We start from the raw sequence: 25,245 nt of genomic DNA, 5'->3' as shown, positions 1-25,245 counted from the left end.
TTCGCCGAGTGTTCCGTTACAGTTGCATAACCTGTATTAGTTGTTATTACCGTTCTGGCGATGGCGATGGCGATGATGATGATGGCCCAAGAACCGCGATTGGTGGCCATTGATCAGCTCGCCCTGGGAGAGCAGAGATAAAAGGGGGGTGGCTGGGAGGAGGGGGCACTTGGCGCACTTGGCACTTGCCAAAAGCGCAACAGCAGCAGCAGCAGCAAGTGCGTCGACCGAGGCAGAGGCCGCGCTGAGGCAGGTGAAGCTTACAAGACGCACGACGCGCCGCCGCTAACTTTCAGTTGCTTTCGAGCTGCACAAGACAACGGTTTGGCTTCAAGTTCGGCTCTGCCGTGAAAGAAAAGAAAGAGAGAGAGAACACAGGTGGAGAGCGAATGCGAGAGAGAGAGCGGGCGAAAAGTGAAAGAAGCCGAGCTCCAAACGCTTGCCCCACGAGGCGATCTCTTCGAGCGCGATCGCCGCCTGCCAGTGGCTTCAGTCGACCTGCAGAACTCCCAGCGAACGGTTCGGTGCAGCGGAAAAGCCTCGCGTCGCGTCGATCATTATTTTTTAGAAACAATAGTTGTTTTTTTTTCAAGTTTTTGCCGTGCAACAAATTCCCGTGTGCAGTGCACTTTGTTTTTTTTTTCTGTGTGGTTGAATCCACCCGAAACTCGTACCCAGTGAAGTTCAAAGTGTGCCAAGAGCTGAATAAAGTTTGAAGCAAGATAAACCGAATTGAAAATATTTGAAAATAAATTAAACAAATCAGAGAAACTAAAGTTACAACAGGTGCGAGCGAGAGACAGAGCCACAATGCATCGCACGCCGCGCTCGCTGCTGGCGCTGGCTTTGGCGCTGGCGTTGGCGTCGACGCTGGCCACGACGCAGGCGCAGGCCAAGGCGCAGGCACAGGCGCAGAATATAGGTGAGTGTGTCAAGCGAAAGACGAAAAGCAAGAAAGAAATGCTGCGAAAATGTGGGGGGGAGAACGACTAAAGGATACCCTGCCGAAAGGCTTAAAGGAAATGAGAAAATGAACAAAGAAACATCTTAAAACCCCTTGAAAATATTTACTGTCTCTTTAAAAGTCTTAGTTTAAAATAAATCTTAAAAGTATTAGTCTCTTTTTATTTTCTTCTCTTGAAGTCAAAGAACTCTTTCTTAACCTTTGTTTGAAAAGAAGAAACCTCTGAGAAAATTATAGGAAAAAACCCCTGGAAAATATTACCAAAAATTCTTTCATTACCAAAAGTTCCCCCAAAACTCTTTGTTTATATTTATTTCAAAGCCGTCATAATTATCCCACATATCATCTGGCCAGTATTCATTTGTCTTGGCGCTTATCTCGATAAAATGCCTAAATGCTTTGCCTTGACATGTGGGAACTGTTTTTGAATGATGGAATTGTTTAAACGTATTTGCATAATTTTGGAAAATTAAGCAAAGGTGCCAGCCATTAAAGCTTGCCTCAAATTAATTTGTTAATAAATGCAACCCCCTTTCAATGGGTATTTATAGTGTACTTACCCCACTTTGTTGAGGGTATTTGAAATATATAAAAACCGCACCAACGGCACTCTGGCACTCCGCTGCCAAAGCAAACAAATTTTCTCTCGTTCTCGTTTGGATCCCACTTGTTGCTCTGCCTCGGCTTCTTCTCCATCTTTCTCTGGTTGTTGTTGCTGTTGTTGTGCTTTCATCACCCATTTTTAATACAAAGTGTAGATGTGTGTGTGTGTGTGTGGGGCACACCTAAAAAAAAAAAAGAGCAAGCGATACTCAGTTTTTTGTTTTTGCATACATTTTTTCCGGCTGATTGTTGCCTGCCCGCTTCTTTTTTTTATTTCCGGTTTTGGCTTCGAAACAAAAGCCGCTTTTATAATTTGTATTTAACTTTTTGTTTTTGGCTGCGTTTTGCATTTTGTTCCCACGTTAATAAAATAGTGTCCAGGCCGCGTCAGCTGTCAGCAAAACTGGCCCTGCTCCCAGCTCCCAGCTCCCCAGTCCAGTTGGGGTTCCAGTTCCACTTCTTGTCTCTGTTTTTTTTTATAATTTGTATAATTTTTGTAAGCTCTGCGTCAAGTGCTTAATTGTTTCGTGGGATATGCGACAAAAGTCGACCAGAGCCAGAGAGGGAGTGGCAGCGGGCGCATTCGCCAGGAAACGGATGTTTGTTTGGGTCAGCAAACAATCGGGCAAGTTGAAATGTGGCACAAATGGCACAGGGAGAGAAGGAGTAGGAGAGGGGAGACTTGGACTTGGGCAACCCGCAGGCCGTTGCACGTGGCAACAGAACAGGGAGAAGCGAGAGGTAGGTGGGTTGTCACCACAGGCAAAGCTAGAAAACGAAAGACTTAGGCAACGAACTTGGAGGTGACAAGAACAGAATTGGAAAAAGAGTGAAATAACTTAGAAAAGGTATTATAATAATAAATAAAATAATAAATAGAAAATGCTAAAGCTAAATTTAAAATTTTAGCAATTTTAATAAATAAAATAAAATTAAATAATAAATAAAAAACAAAAGACTTAGGCAACAAACTTGGTGCTGAACAGAAACAAAAATCCATTAGGTGTGGATTTATTTATTATTTAGTATTGTTTTTGAACTGAAAAAATATATCAAAAAATAAATAAAAACATAGGGGATTTAATAAAAGCATTAGTAAATTTATAGTAAATTATTTAAAACTCTTTTCTTACTTTTAAACATTATTTTCTTATTAAAATCCATTATTTATAAAAGATACCTAAAGTGTGGAATTATTTATTATTTAAAATTGTTTTTAAGCTGCAAAAATATATCAAATAATAATGATTAAATTAAATTAAATTCCAAAATATATAAAGCTCTTTTCTTAGTTTTAAATTTACAATTACGATTGGCAAATGTATTTGAAACTTTAGTTTCCTTCTTAAATCCCTTAAGTTATTTATTATTAATTATTTCTGTTAAACTCTCTTACACTTACGACACGTTAAACAAAGCCAGGACAAGTCAAAGGCAGACAATTTAAGCCTGACTTTTACTCAGACAGACTTTTACCAAGGAAAATCTTGTAAATTAACTGAAATTAATCACAGACCAGACACACGGCGGCAGCAGAACATACAGAAACTGAAATTAAAAGAAAATTTATGATCTGGGGGAGCGACAACAATTGCGGCTTGTTTGGGGAAAGAGTTAAAAACAGCAGCAGTAGCAGCAGTAGCAGCAGCAGCGACAAATCTGTAATGTTGGGAAAGTTTTATTTTCTGCGGCTTTCCTCTCCTCAGACAATTGTTGACAATAAGAAAAGTAAAAGTGGCGAGCTCGAGCTGGGGCTGGTATGGGATGATCGAGCATATGCCCAACATCTAATGGCCAAAACGTAATGTCTGCGCACAGCCTATCTGTGCCTCGCCAGAGCCATGCATGACCAGCAGCTCATCATAATCATAATCATCATCAAGAGATGCGGAAGCATCGTGTTCGCCTAATTGCAATGCGAAACTCTGGAAACTCTGAGGGAAAGAGGAGATGCCAGTACCCGAGTGCGAGTACCTTTGGCAATTTGATACCGATGCCGATACCTCTGAGTCTGCCACTCAGTCTGCACAATGAACCGCAGCAATTTGTTGCTAGGGCGACGGGGGCGTGGCTCGGTGCACGCATGCATGCGGCATTGGCAGCAACATCAGCAGCAGCCTCTCCTTGCCACTGCAACTGCAACTTCAATTGCGGTCGCGGGTTTTTACATAAGACCCTGGCTTTGCCACAAGGAAGTAGGAAGCCATCATCAGGAAAAAAAAATAGTAAAAACAATAAACAAAATTATGTAGTTGCCAGCTGGCAGACAGACCTTTAAACTTGGGCTTTAAAGTTGCAAAAGCTAGCAAAAAATATTTATAAATTTATAAAATAATTATAAAAATCTGCAGAAACTAAAGAAGAAAAGGTTCAGGCTTATATATATTTTGTTTAATATTTTTTATATATTTTGTTTATATTTTCCCCCTAAATATATATCTATATATTCCTACTGTACAGCTCATTAGGCTCAATATATATGCGGGTGACACTCTCTTGAAAATATTTCGACACAAATACAACTCAACTTGAGCATGTTTGACTTGACAATTTTGCGCAACTTTTGCGTTTTATTTTCTTTGGTTTTTCTGTCGGTTTTTGGGTTTTATTTTCATTTTTATTTTGTATTTTTACGTTTCCTCCCAAACTGCAATTGCCGCCTTGGCACGTAGGAGGTCTCAGCGTGTGGGGGGTGAAGTGCCTGCCCGAGTGCCGATTGCGCAAAGCTGTCAATGGCCTTGCCAGGTACTCATGCACTCGATATATGTAAATCATTGTCGAGAGTGACGAGTCAAAGCCCAAAAACTGAAGAAGAAATCCAGAAACTCAAACAAAAACGAACAACTGCAACAACAATTATGTTGGTATTAAAAAAAAAAAAAAAAAAGACTTGAGCAACAATGTTGCTGAAAAAATAAATCAAAATAAATGTTTTTAAATATTTAAAATCTAAATAAATATTAAATAAAGCCCAAAAATATATATGTATAATTTTGATGAATATATAAAATATTTAAAAATATTTTATTCTAAAAAAATAAATCAAAATAAACGATTTTAAATTTGATTAAAAATAAAAGGCTTCAAAAAAACTAAATATCTTATTTTGATATATAAAAAAATATTTTAAAAAGAAAATCTATACACTTAGATAGCGAAATTGCTGCTTAAAATGAATACTTCTTCAATAGATAAGTCCATGAAATATATGTGGCTTAACTCTGAATCTCAAAAATATTTAAACAAGTTGAGAAAAGTATCAAACAATATATTATTCTTCAAATTCCCTATGTACCCAAAGAAGCTCTAAATAAATAAGAAATCTGTGAGATATATGTATAACCCTGCGCCCACTTTGCTCGCTTACCCACAATGATTTCATGCCGAAAGCTGGCTAGGAATTGATGAGGCGAGGGAGTGTCTTCGGTGAACTGATCTCATCTCATCTGGCAGCATGGCAGCCCGGCAACTCATCCCCGGGGCCATAGATCTCCGCAGTTGTCACTGTGTCGCGGCTTTGGCATAAATTTCAATCAAATCCATTCAGCTTTTTGCCTGATTAAGCCGCCGCGATGATTCTCAGGCGGCGTAGTATCTCTGCATCTGTAAATACACATATATATATTTTTTTTAATTGCCATAAACATAAATGGCGGGGCTGCAGTTAAATACATTTTACACACAAATGCCTTGACAACACCCTGGGACAACTTTCGCGTTTTGTCCAGGCGACGGCCGGCGTCGTGTGTGAAATTTTAATGTCGCCAGTGAAATAGTGAAATGCTCGAAAAGTGAAACTAACGTCTAATAAATAAATGAAATTGTTTGCTATTAGCAACGCATTTAAATGCCAAGAGAAACATGGAAAGAGCTGCTGTTTGAACAGAATTTATGCGCTTTTTCCTTTCTTCTCCCATATACATACATACATACGTTTTTTTCTGTAATTTAATTAATTGTAATATATGTACAAGTCAGCAATTGTTGCGGCTGTGATTCACGACTCGTTTTTATGTTTTTTTTTTTTTTCTTTCAATGCCATCGCTAAGGCAAACAATTGAAATTGTTATTAATAATTGCTTCGTTAATAACTTTAAACGCCATTGTGTGTTGGTGTCGGCTGTCGTTTCGTCACTGGCCCCAAAAACCGATTGCAAATTGCCATCAAAGAAAAAATAAAATGTATATGAAAAACTGCTCGTGAAACTCCACTGACTCGATGGGAGAGTGATCGATAGATAATTTGCCACAGCTGTCGTTAATTATCAAACCGATTGCATTGATCCCAGATTGAGTGTGAAAAGTAAGCCACAGTGTGTGGGTAAACGATTTTATGGCTGATTACTACAGGTTATTGTAGAGATCTGTGGGGGATTTTGAGGGATTTTTGGTTGGTAAACCCAGAAAAACAAATATTTTGGATTAAATGAAAGTACATTCCTTAAAGGATAATTATTTATTAGAAGGAGAGATTTGTTTTGTGTATAGAAGATTAAATTGAGAGGAGAATAAGAATAAAATAATCTTGAATTCTTGTAAGGGACTGTGGCTATATAATATTCTAAATATTCTCAAAATAATCCAAAATATTCTCAAAATATTCTAAAATATTCTCATAATATTCTGAAAATATTCCTAAAATATTCCTAAAATACTCCCAAAATATTCTTAAAATAATCTGAAAATATTCCTAAAATATTCTCAAAATAATATAAAGCTCTGTAGGAACCTGGACTTCAATCTCTCCATGAATCATGCGGCACTGCCAGGCACCATTTTAAAGTTTTATTCAGTGTTTTCCGCCTCAGTCTTTTCAATATATTTTCGCCATAACGATAGCGATAACACTTATACTAACAATAGCCGTAACAATAACCATAGATTATGATGGGGCCGGCTACCTAATTGCGGACATGGGACGTGGACATGGACATGGGCATGGATGTGGATGTGGCTGTGGCAGGCAACGCATGGAAATTGCAATTTGCTTAGCTCGCCAGGTAGCCAATGTTGCAGATGTTGCTCATGTGGCTCTGCTGGCTCTGGTGGCTGCTGCCGATGATGACGATGATGATGATGTTGCTTTTGTTCCGCTTGCTCGCTAAATGGAGGGGCGATGGCGCCATCTTCATCATGATGAAGGCGACGGCAGGCAGGCAGGCAGGCAGGTTCAATGACTGCTCCGGCTAATGCCTCTCCTCCGACTCCTTCTCCAATCGGAAGTGCTCCTCTCTGCCGCGAGATGAGTTGGCAGTTGTGCAGCTGCAGGCCAATCAATAGGAGAGCATCTGCAGCAGCTCTTGATCCACCTGCTCTCGATCCAATCTCAATCGCATAGCCATCTTCATCTTCTTCTTTGATGTCGTAATGCCCCGGCCTGGCTAGCGGTAAATCTAGCCATTCCAAAGGTGGAACTCCAAATGCCCAAGGAAAACATACATATATCGATTTTATAATACAGCGGCATTTCTTGGGTGAAAATATTCATAACAAAGCCGGTCGGTCTGCTGCTATTGGGGCCAAGCTTTGATTTGTGGCCTGGTCATTTGCATAGAAGAGTTGACAAAAGTTTAAGAAACCCAAGAAGACCGAAAAAGACCCAAAAAGAGTTGCCCAGAGAAAGGCCGAAAAACCGAAATTAAAAACGAAGAAGAACGGCCAACGATCGCCGGCTTTATTTTAATGTTTTTTATTCTTTTTTTCGTGTTCTCCTTTCTTATGCAAATTGTCCCCCTAAACTGTTGTGTTTCCCTCTCTATTCTATTCTCTTACATTTTCCTATTTTCCTATTATTCTATTTTCCATTTCTGTTTTTTATGGCCTCTGCCCAGAGATTAGCCTTAGTATTTGTCCACCTTTTCCCCCAGAAAAAGCCATAAAGCAACACACAAAGTGGCTACAATCTTCGGATAGCATTGAAAATGTTCACAGCAGCAAGCCAAAGCAAATTAGGCACAAAAAAATAAGCAGAAAAGGAAAACCAAAAACCAAAAAGCCGCAGAAGCTGGCGGAAATTAGCAAACTGCAACGAGAACGCATCTGAAAATCTGAAAATCTGAAAAGCAAGCACTGTGTACAGTGGGCGCCGGCCAAATGCGCCGCCCCAGCCATTCCTTGCCACAGCGATCACTCACTGTGAAGTCTTGACTGTGGCACGAGTTGCTGCTGCTGCTGCTGCTGCTGCTGTTGCTGCTGCTGCTGCAGGTGTTTCGCAGCTGCCAACACACACACACACACTCGCCCAAGATCGCATTCTATCTTAAACTGCATTTGGGCCGAAGTGACCCAGTTTTGCCAGTCTACACGAACACTGAGAGCAATTGGTTGTGCTTTTGAGGGGTAAATATTCAAGGAAAATATATTTGAAAGATATTTTCATTATTTTTATATTTTTAAATATTTTTTCCGTTGATTATAGTTTAAGTTTGAAGCCTGGGTTTTTTTTTTAAGTTGTTTTCTTTAAAATGTGAACTATTTTGTATTTATTTTGTATTTTTTATTATATTTTATGGACACATCTTAAATAGGTATTTGAAGTTCCAATAACAAACGTTTTATTCTTAAAGTTTGGGTGTATTTTTTATTTTTTAAAATTATATTTATAAAAATTCCTAGACTCTTTTGACTGAACCTAGACCCAGATTGATATTTTTTAAATTTCTTTTATTTAAAATATATATACAAAATCCCAAACCTTTTCACTGAATTTTTCTTGGCAGTGCAGGAAAGAGAAGGACGCGTCTCTAGATGCTGCCTGTCTATTGCTGTTTTTTGTGTTTTTTTATTCTTTTTATATATATATATTTTTTTTTTGCTGTCTCTGCTCGTTGTTGTTGCTGGTGAGATGTGGCTTCTACGCTTGCACATTGATTTGCTGGCCAGAGCTTGGAATGCGGTCAACTGGCAAACGGCAACGACGACGGCTTTCCGCTTTCCCACTCTTCCATATCGTGGCTCCCAAGCAGATCTGCCAGCATCCAGCATTCAGCATCGTCGTTGTCGTCGTCGTCGGTCAATGTCGTCGATGGCTTGCGCCGCTTGCCAGGTCTGCCAGGTCTGTCTGTCTGCCAGGTCTGCCAGTCTCCCTGTCCGTTCGATTGCCGTTGCTTGGCCTTGCTTTAGAAGCGGCAATCAAGCGTTTCCTTTGCGGCAAAAGTGCCGCAAAATCATATCGAACCTGTTACAGAGAGCCGAGCGGAGTGGGAGGGGCCCATGCCATATCCCATCTACCATAGTCAGGTGAAAGATGCTGCCAAGATCTGCTGCTGGAAGTGCTGTCGATGCTGTCAGAGAGATGTAGAGATGTGGTGGTGACTCCACCGGGTTCTATGTTTGTATTTGTATTGTGTTTTTTTGTTCTTTTACGTAACTGTTTACGCCTGAAATTTATTGTTGCTGGCCGTCGTGTCGTTACCGTTACATAAAAGACCAGAGCGGAGCGGGCACAGCGCATGTTTATTTAATACGCTTAGCAGTTCTTGGCTTTTACCTTTTAGCCAACTAGCTGGCACATACACATACCCCAGGGGGAGTGTGTGTGTGCATGTGTGCCTGGCAGACGGTCTTTGATGTCTCATTTAATGCCCATAATGGGCAATTTTTATGCGCAATTAATTCTGAAAGGCAGGAGGAACCAGCTAATGGTTAGGGAGGAGCAGAGCAGAGCAGAAGTTAGGGAATTACACTAGTAAATATATATATATTACCCCCCTATTTTCGCTCTGTGCAACTCAGTGCCCTCAGTGTTGGTTTCGGAGAGATCCTCTGGCGCTGGCGCAGAGCATTTAGCGGAAGTTCAAATCAAAAGACTTGGGCAACGAACTTGCAGTTGATTTGCACAAGTCTTGGTCTTGGTCTGGCCAGGCGCATCCGCTAACAACAATAGCAACAAACATTGCGCAAAAGCGACTCACTTGCGAAATATTTTCAATGTTCTCCGCACCGAATGTGTGTGTCTGTGTGCAGTTTTAACGAGGTTCTACTAATTTGGCCTGCAAGCCAAGCCAAAAACCAAATCGACAAAAAAAAAAAAGACGACGACGAGAAAATATATACAGAAAACGCTGCTAACTGGGTCAAGAGAAGCAGCAGCGACGACTCCGACTTCGGCGGGAGAACAAGTCCAGCGCCAATTTATGTAAATCCAAAAACCAATCAGCGGCTCTCCAGACCCGATCATCATCATCATCATCATCATCATTATCTTCATCATTATGATGGCCTAACGGTTTACACCGTTTTTGACAAGACCGGCTCAAAACGGCTCTTGCTTGGCCTATAGAAATTATTTACCATCGAAAAAGAAGAGTAGGTAACATTTTCTTTGAGGGAAATACCTTAGCCTAAGCTGTGGCCTGGCACTTGCACTTTCCACCCAAAAAAGAAAAACAGAGAGGCTCTCGTAACATTGGCAACATCGGTGGCAGGCAGATCGCCGAAGCGTAGGCGCTTGGCAATCAGCGCATGACGTCCCAGAACTGCAATGCAAACTGCAAAAAAAAACCCTTATCCCTCCGTAATTAGCGGGGTCAAGCTTGCCAAAGTCTCGTCCCTAAATGAGGCCCCCAAAAAAGTAAACATAAGGAGAGAGAAATGTTAAATACTGTTGAAACAATGCCCAGAGCTTCACCAGACACCAGACCACACCTCAGGGCAGTCCAGATACCACGTACCCCAGTCCAGATACCCCAACCCCATTCCGCGATCCCCGCCAGGTGTGGACTTGCATTTAAAATAAAATTAGCCGACATACGCAAATTGCTGACTTTGGTTATGGAATGTTGCACGGAGGCGAGGACGGGGCTAATGTGCAGGTTGGGCCTGGGACTTTCAGCTGGCGTTGGAAATAAAAAATTGAAATGGGGATGGAGATGGAAATGGAGCTAAAGTTAAACCTAAAGTTAAAGCTAAAGCTAAAGCCTGGGCCTAAGTGGGGTTCAACTTTCTACGTAGCGCTAATGGCGGGGGGAATTGCAGGTTGCAGGTTGCCTTTGCAGATTCAGCTGCGCTTTAATAGAGGCTGCTGCCTCGTCTGCTGAAGCGGAAATGCAACCTGCCACTAGAGTTGAGTTGTATAATAATATAAATAGGGATTTTCCTTGAATTTCCATGCAAAAATTCAAGAAATTCCATCAAAATTTAGACAAGTTTTAGTATATTTTATGGCTTAAATTATTGTTATTGTTTTAATTCTAAAAATTATATTTATTTTTGAAAAAGTGGTGTGATTTTTTGATTATTTTTGGAAAAAAAATTCAAATTTAAAATTTCTGTAACTCAGCCAAAAATTTATTAAATTCAATTCGGAAAACTGTTTTGTGTTGGTTTTTTAGGGTTAATAAATCTGCTTACTTCGTATAACATTTAAAAGATTTTAATTTTTTTGTAAATTTTTGAGAATTTTAACGATGTAATTTTTTGGAAAAATGGCTAAAAAAAAATGTTTTTTCTCCAGACATGGCCAGAACGATTCGGCTGTTGATGCTGATCAAGAATATATATGATTTATGGGGTCGGAAATGACTCCTTCACTAAAAAAATATTATAAAACCCTTCACAAAGACCTAAAATATTGTAATGTTTTTGTAAGTCTTAATTTGTAGACAATTTTAATTTTAAAAATATCATAACTAAGCCAAAAAAGCACCGAATTCAATTCGGTAAACTTTTTTATGCTTATTTTTAATAGGCTAACACATCTGCTTACTAAATTTAATATTTCCAGAGATTCAAATTTTTGACCTTTTGTTTACCATTTTAAAACATTTTTAAGACATGAAATTAAAAAAAAAAAAATTAAAAATTTGGTTTTCTTCGAAACATGACTAGATCGACTCGCCTGGTGATGCTGATCAAGAATATATATGGACTATAGGGTCGGAAATGACTCCTTCACTAAATAAATTGCAAAACCCTTCAAAAAGACACAAAACATTCATTTAATTTTTTATGTCTTAATTTGTAGACAATTTTAATTTTAAAAATATCATAACTAAGCCAAAAAAGCACCGAATTCAATTCGGTAAACTTTTTTATGCTAATTTTTAATGGGCTAACACATCTGCTTACTAAATTTAATATTTCCAGAAATTCAAATTTTTGACCTTTTGTTTACCATTTTTAAGACATGAAATTAAAAAAAAAAATTAAAAATTTGGTTTTCTTCGGAACATGGCTAGATCGACTCGCCTGGTGATGCTGATCAAGAATATATATGGATTATAGGGTCGGAAATGACTCCTTCACTAAATAAATTGCAAAACCCTTCAAAAAGACACAAAACATTCATTTAATTTTTTATGTCATAATTTGTATGCAATTTAATTTTAAAAATATCATAACTAAGCCAAAAAAGCGCCGAATTCAATTCGGTAAACTTTTTTATGCCAGTTTTTAATAGGCTAACAAATCTGCATTCTAAATTTCATTTTTAAAAAGATCAAGATTTTTGACTTTGTTTTTATGACTATTTGTAAGATTTTTAAGATATAAAATTAAGAAAAAATTAAAAAAAATATATTTTTCTTCCGAATATGGCTAGATTGACTCGCCAGGTGATGATGATCAAAAATATATATGATTTATTGGGTCGGAAATGACTCCTTTACTAATTTTCAATAATTTCCTATTTCATTCATTCAATTCTTTAGAAATTTCTTTAATTTTCAAACTAGACTTTTCCCCAAAAAAAAAAAAATAATAATAAATATATAAATAACACTCCAAGTACACACTCTGGTTTGGCCAAGGCGTTGATGGGTAATTTGTTACAACAACAACAATGGCGAACGGACCATGTCCGAAACGAGCTGGAAATTATAACGGTTATTATGCTTATAACGATTATTAGATGATTTTAATCCGCACTCGCACACCGCACACACACCGAATATCCGAATATTATTCCACGGAGCTCAACGTCTGCTTGTTGCTACAAATCGCTGCCGTTGTTTTGTCAATGCCGCCTTGGCGTGCCACAGATATATCTTTCTTTGTGGTATTATTTATGTGCCTGGAGTGTGCGGTGTGTATGGAGTGTGCGGTGTGTGTGGTGTGTGTGTGTGGGGTATCACTTTCACTAAGTTCGCGCACATAGAAAGCAAATGAAAGCAACAAGTTGCTGGCGCAACTACTGCCGTTTGCCTTTGCACTTTTTTTTTCAACAATTTTTGTTACCCCTACCCTACCCTACCCTACCTTACCTTACCTTACCTTAACTCTTTTTACCTGGCTTTTTACCCACTTTTTTAGGCATCTCTTTGTCATGCATGGCTGGCTGGGCAACCTTTCGGTCGATCCTACGATCGCATCTCGGTCTCGGTGCTTCTTTCGGTCTTTGGTTTTTGGCTTTTGGTTTTCGGTTTCTTTTGACGCACAGCGTGGGAGTTGGAGTCGTCATTACTGGCTTGGCTTCTCAGGGTACTTGCTCTGGTCGGAAACCGACACCAAGACCGAAACCGAAACCGAAACTAAAGCGAAACTCTGGCCCGAAAATTGAAAATGCCTCATGAACTTGATTTCTTAATTTGCGTTTTGCCCTGCATGACAAATGACTCGGCTAAAGTTTTTTTTTTTTTTTTTTTGGCTTTTTGTTAATTTCAATTTGCCCGAACTAATTTGATTTGGAGTGGCCAAGAGAGTCTGTATCTCATTTTGATGAGCAGCAAAACCGTTATGATGAAATTGCCCAGGCACTGGGACTGGCACTGGAGGGGATTGTATAAGAAGCATCTGGAAAAATGTATAGATGTATAGCAATACGTGTTTTGTGGCTAGCTGGAAGCTGCTTGGAAAGTTGCACTGCTGCTGGTCAAATGATGTTGCAGTTATTCGACCATTTATGGCTCACTGGCTAGCCCCTTCTCTACGTTATTCCCATTCCAAGTCTCATTCCTCATCGCTGATTATGCAAAATCGCACTTAACAGCTCCGAGCCAAGAACGATTTGCACACACAGCGACAAAAAGTGTGTTACAAGCAACTTAAATTGGTGTTTAAGCAGCCTTTAGTGCTGATAAAACCAAGTTAACTAGAGATTTAATTTATAAATGTAATAAAATCAACAACAGATTTCCCTCTGTGCTTGCCATTAACATCCCCAAGAGATGTTTCAAACTCATGACATTGGCCAGTCTGGGCCTGGGAACTGCTCAATTGAATAACTAATCATACGAAGCAGCAACACATTTGATTATTGCACACGGCTGGCAAGCATTTTTGCATAGATACATAGATACATTTATATGGAGATACAAAGATACAAGCGGCAGCTACAACTAAATTGATCGCTGCTTCTATCTGTTTTTTTTTTTTTTGTTTTGCTGATTTTGTTGTGGCAATTTTCTCACGCTTTGCATTGACAACAGGCAGACAAGACATAACAACCGAAGCCGAGAGAACATTTTGCAATCTGACGGCGGAATGCCAGAGATTTTTCGCCAGGCGTCGTCGTTACCGAGTGACCAAACTGGAACGGAACTGGCTTAATTGTCAATCAAATGCTGCGGACACACAAGCCTCTGACAAGGCAGAGCCAATAAGAAATAATTAATAAACAAAAAATAAAGCTTACTAGCTTGCTTAAAATGTTTATAAATTATTATTTTCTCCAATTAATATTTAAATAAAAAATGTTCCAATAACGAAATGCCCCAGAAAGCAACACTCTTAGAAACCCCCCTTGGAGCAAATGAATTAATTAAAAATCATTTCCTTGTAATTAACTGGAAACATGAACTAATTTCTTCTCTCTTTTCCTACCTTTGCCTTTCCAGATGCCGGCTGCAGCTTCCCGGGCTCACCGGCGCACAGCAGCGTGGTCTTCTCCAGCGCGAATCTCACCCAGGGCACGGTGGCCTCCTACAGCTGTGAGCGTGGCTTCGAGCTGCTGGGACCGGCGCGGCGGGTCTGTGACAAGGGCCAGTGGGTGCCCGAGGGCATTCCCTTCTGTGGTAAGTCTACTAAAATCACCCAAAAACCCACAACACCAACACAACACGCCAAGACAAGCAAACAAAAGACTGCGCACACGAACTTGCTGTTCGTCAACTCAATTAGCGCCTGGGACTCGGTTTCGGATTCGGATTCGGCCTTGGATTCGGACGTGAACTGGGCAGCGGGGGGGAAGACAACTTTCACCGCCACAAAATTTGAAGCGTTCTCAAAATATCTCCACACAGAAATGAAAAATTAACAATTTGAAAAAGAAAAGACATAAAAAGGGAAACATGGAAATTAAATTATTTATAAAAAAAAAAAAAACAAAGAAATATAGAAATAAAATAAATTTTAAATTAAAAGATAAATAGAAAAAAATTTTTAAAAAATATATATTGCACTTGAAATCCCAATTTTAAATTAGAAAAAATAGTAAGAAAGCAAAGAAAGGGAAAACATGTTTTTAGGCAAAAAGTTTAAGAATTTTTTAATAACGCTAATATTTATATATTATTATTTATATTCTTTTTATTATTTATTACTTGTATTTATTGGTTTGTTTTATTATTATGATTATTATTTATATATTATTAGTATTAATTTATTATTATTATTTATTTATTATTTATATTTATTTAAAACCCGTAAACCTCCCAAAGACATCCCCAATTTCTCACCGTGCACTCACGTTCTCCGTGAAAAAAGAAAATAAATAAAAAAATAAACAAAAATAGCAAGAAAGAGAGCAAATGGCATTCCGATTGAATGCAAAGTTGTTAACCGAAAAAAAGCGAAACATGATTAACAAAACGCGCGAAATTGGGCTAAAAACCAGTGCGTGTGCCGAGCAGAGAGAGAAGGGGGAGCTGAAAGAGGGGAAACAGAAGAAAGAGGGGGTCCGAAGACGAGGTGGGAAGAATCCAGCTCGACCAAATTGACCCACTTTGTTCACAACTAAAAAAAGAAAAACGAAAAAACGAAAAAACGAAAAAAAAACTTAAACCAGTCGAGCACGAAGACAAACAAATGAATTCTAAATCAATTTCCAACGAGACATGCACTTCCGTGAACTAAGGGAATTGATTGACACAAACAGAGCAGCTGGAAAAGGGTCTTCTACAATTGAATGAATCAATGAATGAATGAGCGAGTGAGTGAATGAATGAATGAATAAACTGCTGGTTTGGGAAGGCGTTTGTGGAGGCTCAAAAAGGGGCGGCAATTCAACGATCCATCAAACTCTTTGACGGGCCTTTTCTTTATAGAAAAGTTATTAATAAAGATCAAGATAAAAAAGACATTCGATCGACACAGTAGTAGGTGTTAATAAGCATGAATAATGCCATGGGAACTTTGGGGGAAATCAACAGAATTTCAATGGATTTTTAAGGGTTTTTCTTGTATTTTTAATTCATAAAATAATAACTGAAAAAGACTTTCGTTTATTTATCAAACAAATCATTAATTCATAAAATAAAAGCTGAAAAAGATTGCTGCTCCTTTCAAACACAAAAAGAACAACAGAAAAAACACAAAAATAACTACACCTCAAAAATGTAGTGTAGACATTAATTTATAATTATTTTCCAATAAAAAAAAGCAACACTTCGACCCGCTTTGAACCAAGTCTTGAGGTTTATAGACCAAAAAATCAAAGCAATCGCTGATTGCACTCTGATGACGCGGGAAAAGAAAAGGAAAACAAGAAAACAAAAGCTGAAAGCGATTTCCGACCTGAAAATTGCTACGGAATTCGACTTTAAATTCGAACATGACACGGCGGGCAGCAGCTGGCAATGGGAAATTAATTAAAAGCAATTAAAAGGCATTTGTCACACCGCCACAAGCACACACACAGACACACACACCTGCTGAGCATTAGATACGAGATATAGCATATAGTACTACTATATGTGTGTGAGTGCCCGAGAAAGCCAAACTCAGGCTCAAACTCAGGCTCAAACTCCCGGCATATCTTATCCGACAGATGCATCTGATTAATGAATCCCCAATGCCGCAAAAGTGCGTGGCGAGCGATGTAATTAAGCGCCGGCAAGTAAAAGTTGAGCCGAGCGGAGCCGCCATTAAATTTCACTTTTGCTTTTGGCCACACTCCATCTCGGGGCCTCACTTTTTGGCCAGAGTCAGAGTCGTAGTCGGACCGAAACAATGGCCAGAACGAAGGTCTCTTGACAAATTCGCCAGGCCAGAACATCGCTGGCTGAGCTTTGCCTATGCTTTTGCCCACAAAACCGTGTCAGGGCCCGCAGCCAATTAGCCGGGCCTTGGGCCCAGCTTGGGAACTGCTGCATCTTGCTTTGAATTCCCAAATAATTACCTATGACCCCTATTTGCTACACTGAAAATTCAACTTGCTGATAGGTCAAAAATTCATTCTGAAAATTAATTTCTTATTCACTTTTTTTCAGTTTTAAATGTGGCCGCTGGCAAGGCTCCCATGCAAATCTCTACTGAGGGCGCTGGAGCACCCCAGAAGGCCATCGATGGCTCAACCTCCGCCTTCTTCACCCCGGAGACCTGCTCCCTGACCAAGGCAGAGCGTTCGCCCTGGTGGTATGTCAATCTCCTGGAGCCCTACATGGTCCAGCTGGTGCGCTTGGACTTTGGCAAGTCCTGCTGTGGTAAGTAAACTTAATTTGTAATCAAAATATAAGGAGAACAACACCATGAAATTATAAATATATATATAAAAAAAATAATTAAATAATAATTTAAAGGTTCTTCAGTTTCTTAGAAGCTCTTTAGAAGCTAGCTTTTATTTTTTCCAATTTCCCCCTAAAACAAAAAAAAACGAGAGTCACCGCAATTACCTAATCTCGGCGGATATAATTCCAAGCCAAAACCATAATTATTCTGTTGGCAGAAATGTTTTTCAGCCAGTCTTTTTGGGCTGCTAAAGTGGCGCTTAGTGAAAGACGACGACGAAGCCAGGCAAATTGATTAAAAATTGCGAAACTTTTCGCTTTTATTAAACCGCAGTCAGCAGTTCCCCAGGCCCAACCCTAACCTGTCGCAGCTCACATGCTGGAGGCCGGATTATGGACCTGCCTGGACCGCATTCTCTGGGAGGAAACTCTCTCGCCGTTCGGTGGACAGTTCAATGCCCCGTTTTCCCAGGCTGCCCAGGCAGGCAGCCAGGCAGTTTTCAATTTTCCAAATGTTTGTCTGGCAAAATGGCAAATGCTGCACGAGTCCCAGCCAAGGCTGGCACAAAAAAAAAGGGTTGCCGAAATGCAGAGTAAACAACTGCCAGCCAGTTTTCCCTAATGCTTTCACTTGCCAGCAACCTGAAGTCCCCCAGCTCCAACTTCAGCTCCAACTTCGACTTCGACTCCGACCATCTCCTCCTCGATTGAGGCGGCTTGTTATGTGATTTTCGTGCGGCTTTTGCGACGACAGCCAAGACAAAGACGAAGACGAAGACTTCGACTTGGACTTCGACTTGGACTTTGACTTGGACTTGGACTTCCACTTCGACTGAAGACCAAAATAAAAATATATAAAAAAAAACCCAGACCTAGTGAGTCAGTCAGTGCGAGCCGAAAATTTATGATTACTTTCACTTGGCTGATGTTGGAGCTGCCGCTGAGGCTGCAACTGAAGCTGAAGCTGAACCCGCCTGACCTGCTGACAGACAAAGCCATAACCATAATAATGACAACGGCAGTGGGAATGCCAATAGAAATAGCTATAGCCCAGGCTGCACTTCTGCACTGCCACAAACTAGGGCCAATAGGTAGTGGAGAATTGAGGGAGAAATTGGGGTTACCTTTTTTTAAACAATTAATTATTATAAAATAAGAACTAAATAATATAAAAATGGCTGCCATCTTTTTGTTAAGATTCTTTCCATTTCACCTTAACAAATCACCTTAAAACATACCCTACCTTTTCCCCAGGCAACAAACCCGCCACCATAGTGGTTCGCGTGGGCAACAACCGCCCCGATCTGGGCACAAATCCCATCTGCAACCGCTTCACCGGACTCCTGGAGGCCGGCCAGCCCCTGTTCCTGCCCTGCAATCCGCCCATGCCCGGTGCCTTTGTGTCCGTCCACCTGGAGAACAGCACACCGAATCCCCTGTCCATTTGCGAGGCCTTCGTCTACACGGACCAAGCGCTGCCCATTGAACGCTGTCCCACCTTCCGGGATCAGCCGCCGGGTGCCTTGGCCTCCTACAATGGCAAATGCTACATCTTCTATAACCGCCAGCCCTTGAACTTCCTGGACGCGCTCTCCTTCTGCCGCTCGCGGGGCGGCACTCTGATCAGCGAGAGCAATCCGGCGCTGCAGGGCTTCATCAGCTGGGAGCTGTGGCGACGACATCGAAGCGATGTCAGCTCCCAGTACTGGATGGGAGCAGTGCGGGACGGCAGCGATCGCAGCAGCTGGAAGTGGGTGAACGGTGACGAGCTGACGGTGTCCTTCTGGAGCCATCCCGGTGGCGACGAGGACTGTGCCCGGTTCGATGGCTCCAAGGGATGGCTGTGGAGCGACACCAACTGCAATACGCTACTGAACTTCATCTGCCAGCATCAGCCGAAGACGTGCGGCAGGCCGGAGCAGCCGCCGAACTCCACGATGGTGGCCCTCAATGGATTCGAGGTGGGCGCCCAGATCAAGTACAGCTGCGATGCGAATCACCTGCTGGTGGGTCCCGCCACGCGCACCTGCCTGGAGACGGGCTTCTACAACGAGTTTCCGCCGGTGTGCAAGTGTGAGTTGGGAATCTTTTTATTATTTATTTAGATTTTTTATGTATGATTTATTTTCCTGGCAGATATCGAATGTGGCCTCCCCGCCAGCATTGCCCATGGCTCATACGCCCTGTTGAACAACACCGTGGGCTACCTGAGCCTCGTCAAGTACTCCTGCGAGGAGGGATACGAGATGATCGGTCGGGCCCTGCTCACCTGTGACTTTGACGAGCGCTGGAACGGACCGCCGCCACGCTGCGAGAGTGAGTTTTAGCCAGGATTAAAGACTTATCCTCAAGGATATTATTCCATTTCGATTTAACATTAAATGTTCCCTTTCTTCCCCCAGTTGTGGAATGCGACACTCTGCCGGGCAACTACTACAACACCATCATCCATGCCCCGAATGGCACTTATTACGGCTCCAAGGCGGAGGTCAGCTGCCCGCCCGGCTATCGCATGGAAGGACCCCGAGTGCTCAGCTGCCTGGCCAGCGGACAGTGGAGCAGTGCCCTGCCGCGCTGCATCAAACTGGAGCCATCTACCCAGCCCACAGCGGCGCCCACGGTGCCTTCATCGGTGGCCACGCCGCCACCCTTCCGGCCCAAGGTCGTGGTGTCCAGCTCGACCACCAGCCGCACACCCTATCGACCGGCTGTGTCCACTGTCAGCAGCAGCAGCTCCAGCACTGTGGGCACCTACCCCAGCCTCCGGCCCACGCAGGTGGAGATCAACGGAGAGTGTGAGTAGACAGAGATTCGAGGACTCTAGAGAACCAATAACAACATCATCTTTATCCCTTCTCCAGCTGAATCCGAGGAGGATATCATCAATGTGCCCGTGCCCGGCACCGTTCGCGAGGAGTTCCCTCCGCGCCGAACCGTCCGACCCGTGCTCATCCCGAAGAAGCCGAGCAGCAGCACACCGGCGGCTGCAGTGCCTCCGAGCACACAGCATGTGCCCCAGCCGCCGCAGGTGCCCTCAACCTATGCCCCGTCGCCGCCGCGCAGCCGCCCCAGCGGTGCTCCGGTGGAGACCACCACGAGGAACACACAGCAGATCATTGCCAACTCGCATCCGCAGGACAACGAAATCCCCGACAGCGTCAACATCCAACAGAATCAGTCGCCCAATGTCAATGTACCGTTTGCTGTCGACAATCCCGACCGGAAGGAGACCAAGGAGGCCAAGCTCAATCTGGGGGCCATTGTGGCTCTGGGTGCTTTCGGTGGCTTCGTTTTCCTGGCCGCCGTCATCACAACGATCGTGATCCTGGTGCGAAGGTGAGTCCTGGTCTGGGCTATATATAACCCGGGGATCAGTGGTCAGTCGAGGTCGATTTTGTTGTCCAATTTCGAATATTTTCAATGATTTTTTATTGATTCTAAATCGAATATATACAAATTGGGATAATTTCAGTGTATATATCTGATTTGCAATATTTTAAATAATTATTGTGGGACCTTTGAAATTGTATCTCCGTTTTTTACATTTTTTAATTTTTAAATTAGAATTTTTATCGATTTTGGGATCGAAATTGGGATAATTTCGATATGTTTATCCAATTTGCAATATTTTAAATAAATATTTTGGGACTCAAAAATTTTATTTTTGGATTATATAATTTTTTATTTTTATTTTTAATTTTTAATTTGAAAATTCAAAATTTTGGATCTATTCTACATAGCGTTCCCGATGAAAAATTGGGATAATTTCGATATATTTTTGTAATTTACAATTTTTTAAATAATTATGGTGGAACCTTTTAAATTGTATCCCAGATTTATATACATTTTTTCAGTTTTTTTAACTTTTTAATTTAAAAATTCAACTTTTGATTATATTGATTGATTATTGATCGATAATATTCGATATATTATTGAACAATTTAATGATTTTTATGCTTGAGTACCGAATTGGACCATGATTGATACGCTTTTGTCTGCGTATGGAGCAAAGTCGATCGTTGTCGGGTTGTCACCACCTGCCCACCACCAACAACACCACCACCACCTCCGATATCCGATATCCGATCTCTCTTAGTCCCTGTCCCCCTCTCAGCCTCTCTATCCTTATCACACACACACTGTACCCCGTCTCTGTCTCAGGTCTCCTTCTCCATCTCTCTGAGTTCTCTAGTTCTCGGCTACCCCTCGCTTTCTCGCTGGCTCTTTCTCATCTCTCACCTGTCTTCTTAGCTCGATCAAAGAGAGTCTCTCACGCACACGCACACACCTACCTGAACATTCGACGCTTTCTCTTTTTCTCTCGTTGTACAACTCTCTTTTTTCGTTTTTGCTTCTCCCACTCTCTGTACTTTTTGGCAAAACCAAAACCGTCAGCACCCCGAACAGCCAACGGCGGCACCTAGCCAAACACTTAACTGCTTACCAACATCATCATGCTCATCATCACCACCACCAGCAGCTCCACCAGCACCACCAGCACCAGTGCCAGTACCAGGTCCAGCACCACCAGCTCCAGCAGCAACAGCAACAGCTCCAACAGCAGAAGTACCGCCTCCAGCAGAAGCACCAACAGCACGGCCAGGCGAAGGGATCTCAGGGTATCCGGAACGGGAACAGCATCGGCATCGGGCTCGGTCTCGGTCTCGGCTTCGGCCTCGGGAAGAGGTCTGGTGGTGGCATACCGCGTCCCAGCCGACTGCCCAGCTATGCCACGGCGACGGCCACCAGCGCCACCAGCTACGCGTCCACGGCCCAACTGACCAGCACCAAGGGCTACGGTAGCATCACCTCCAGGCGTAATCAGGATGCGGACCAGGACCGAGATCCCAACTCCCTGTGGTACAGTGTGCTGGCGCTGCCCTTCGATGACCAGAAGCTGGGCAGGAGGGAGTTTAGCAGCTACGGACGGGGATATAGGACCCGGGCGGGGCTCTTCAGCAGCTCAACGACCACGACGCACATGTAACCCAGGGATGGCATGGGCAGGAGGAGGAGATAACCACCAAAGAGGAGTAGAGATCGAAGAGCCAAAAACACAACCTGGAGACTACCTGGACAAGAGATCATAACGAGTGCCAAAGAGATGCATCAACGAACCCAAAATGAACGAAAGATAAATTAAGAAAATTCAAGAAAAGCTTGGAAAAGCTAGGTAAACCCAAGGAAAATCAAGAAACCTAAAGACAAATTAAGAAAATTAAACGAAAAATCAAGAAAACTCTATGAAAAACGAATAAATTCTAAGGAGAAACGAAAACACCCAGAGAGTTAAGCAAGTCAATCAATCAGCCAGTCAATCAGCTGATCAAAGCGGCCATAAATATGCACAAAATGTAAGCAGCCCAAGAACACAACCAACTAAGAACAACACCACACCAAACAATCAATCAATCAGTCAATCAAACCAAACAATCAACACTGAAACACCAAACAAAAAAATACAAAATAAAACTGCTGCGAATGCTGTGGGCTGTGTGGCGATTCCTACTCCTGGCTGTTGCACCTTCAACCCATCAATCCATCAGCTCATCCGCTCAATCAAACACCCATTAATCACACTATGTGGGGACTCTCTTTCACACTGCACGCCTGGCTCGCTCTTGCTCTGTTTCCGTCTCTGTCTCTGTCTCTTGTAGCCTGCCTGCCTGTCTCTTTCCCCCCTCTATATATCTGTCTCTCTCTCATCTGGCTCTGTGTGTGCGTAGTACCTAACCCCCCCATTTGTTGCCTGAACTTTGTGACTAACCCCAAACACTCTTTCGTCCTGGCATTCAGAAAAATATATAGTAAAATATTAAAAAGAAAATATTTTAATAAATAAATCAAATATATCCATCTCCCTTTTCCTGCAGAAATCGAACCACTCAACACTATCGCCATCGCGCCTCGCCCGACTGCAATACCGTGGCCAGCTTCGACAGTTCCACTTCCGGATCCCGCAACGGACTCAACAGGTGAGCAACACTTCCTTCCAAAATATTCCCAAATCGCTGGACTTGCCATATCATTTATGAAAATTATTAATTTATTACAGGTACTACCGCCAGGCCTGGGAGAACCTGCACGAGTCCGCCTCGAAGAACAGCTCGCACAATGCCCTGCGTCGCAAGGAGACCCTCGATCCGCCGAGCATGACCCGTTCCCGCGACAATCTGCGCGACAACATGCAGCGTTCCCGCGAGAATCTGGACAGGTGGGTGGTCTCCCATAACAATTGTTTATTCATTTATTTTTAACAACAAATCCCCTGCAACAGATGCGGCAGGGACAACTATGGTATGCGTGACGACTCCGAAATGGTGGTCTCCGACGTGTGCCTGAAGGGCGAGAAGAAGCGTCACCATCACCATCACCACAAGAGCAGCTCCCGCAATGGCGACTATCGTGATCAGTCCTCCGGCAGACGCGAACACCACCGACACAGTGGCGGCGGCGGCGTTGGAGGAGGAGGTGGTGGCGGCCACTATTGACCAACCATGGTCATTACCATCAATGTGGAGCGGCAGTAGCCAAAAAAAAAAAACAGAAGGAAGAGGAGAAGTCGGAGAGCTGCAGCAGTGAGCGCAACAACGAAACGTTTTTTGTTTAATTTTAGCAACAGTTTTTTTTCGCGCTTTAGTTATATAAGAATAAGGTCAAGACAGGATCTGGATCTGGATCAGGAGGAGACTTTTCTGTTCATAGCGAAAATGTGGAGCCAGAGGTCCTTTAACTTGCAAGTCAATACTTAGCTATATTCAAGGGGGCGAGTTCTGGGAGATATATGGTTAAAGGAGATTTTTTGAGAGATTTGGAAAGATTTTTAAAGATTTCCATTCTCCGGAATCACCCCCGGAAAATATGTTTATGCCCGAAACTCGTATAATTTATTCGCAAAGCTTTTCGTAAGGTTCTTAGTTAAATTTTCTCTATGAATTAGTTTTATGTAAAGAGAGAGAGGTCCACAAAAAAGAAAAAAAAAAAAAAAAGAAAACCGAGACGTAGTAATTAGTTGCAAAGCACCAGCACATCCTTGAACATCCCTTACCCACACCTAGCCCCCATCGCCACCCCCCAGCAAGCAGGATCACAGCTGCAGCCAAATTATGTGCAACTTGGTTTCGTTTGAGGTCCCTCAAGCCAAATCGACTTGCTCATAGTCGCAAATTAGTTACGTAAAACCCTAAAACCCTAGATGAAATCCCCCCCCCCCCCCCCCCCCCCCCCGAAACACTCCATTTCCATTACCATTTTCCCTTGAATTTCATTCTCCATTAGTAAACATTATTTTTGTATCCCCACTACCATTATTATACTATTATATGTGTATCGCCCTGTATTTGTATTTCTAAAAGCCTATTTGTAGATTTTGTTTTCGGGTGCCGCCCGGGCATGCAATATTATTTGAAATTCGTGCATTATTTCCAGTGTAAATAATAATAATTTATTTCATAAATAAAACAATGAATATTTTTACTAAAAAAATGGAATTAATTTATTAATTTGGGGAAGGAAAGAATGTTATTTAAAGATTCAAGTAAGTTTTAGATAATTTCATTTTTAATTGAATTATTTTTATTTATAATTATTTGAAATTCGTGCATTATTTCCAGTGTAAATCATAATAATATATTTCATAAATAAAACAATGAATATTTTTACTACAAAAAATTGAATTTAAATTATAAATTAGGGGAGGGAAAGGATTCAAGTATGTTTTAAATAATTTCACTTTTAAATTAATTATTTTTGGGAAAACAACAGCTGAAAAACTTAATAACTAAGCCGAAAATGCCTTAATTTTAATTCGCAAAGCTATTTTAAATTAGTTTGTATTTGCATAAGATTATTATTAGTTTTGACTTGCACTTACCCGCAGTTATCTTTCATCGCCATCGCAGACTTGGCTGAGATTCATCGATAATTAACTCCTTCCATTTCACAGATTCTTGATGATGATGATTATTCATGATTATGCATGATTATTATTCAGCGATGATTTATTCCTTCCATTGCAGAGATTTTTGGTGTTTTTGTACGATTTTTATCACAACTTGTACTGTTTCAGCAAAACGG

The 25,245-nt window shown here is 41.6% G+C and overlaps 1 protein-coding gene across 2 annotated transcripts; it reads left to right on the top strand.

The window, feature by feature from the left end:
- Positions 1–315: 315 nt before the first annotated feature.
- Positions 316–24,387, top strand: LOC108071118 (uncharacterized). 2 transcript variants are annotated; one of them, XM_017161809.3, is made up of 11 exons: positions 316–922; positions 14,341–14,517; positions 16,933–17,145; positions 18,424–19,242; positions 19,306–19,485; positions 19,572–19,964; positions 20,031–20,505; positions 21,565–22,152; positions 23,043–23,144; positions 23,225–23,383; positions 23,447–24,387. In XM_017161809.3, exons 1-11 carry the CDS (start codon positions 811–813, stop codon positions 23,658–23,660), a joined length of 3,432 nt encoding a protein of 1,143 aa, XP_017017298.1. In that variant the 5' UTR covers positions 316–810; the 3' UTR covers positions 23,661–24,387. The 2 variants fall into 2 exon arrangements, with proteins under 2 accessions (XP_017017298.1, XP_017017292.1); XM_017161803.3 differs by lacking the exon at positions 21,565–22,152.
- The last annotated feature ends 858 nt before the right edge of the window (positions 24,388–25,245 follow it).

This window comes from Drosophila kikkawai, chromosome X (genome assembly GCF_030179895.1).
Source record: "Drosophila kikkawai strain 14028-0561.14 chromosome X, DkikHiC1v2, whole genome shotgun sequence".
Classification (NCBI taxonomy): domain Eukaryota; kingdom Metazoa; phylum Arthropoda; class Insecta; order Diptera; family Drosophilidae; genus Drosophila; species Drosophila kikkawai.
This window is presented reverse-complemented; position numbering and strand designations above follow the sequence as displayed.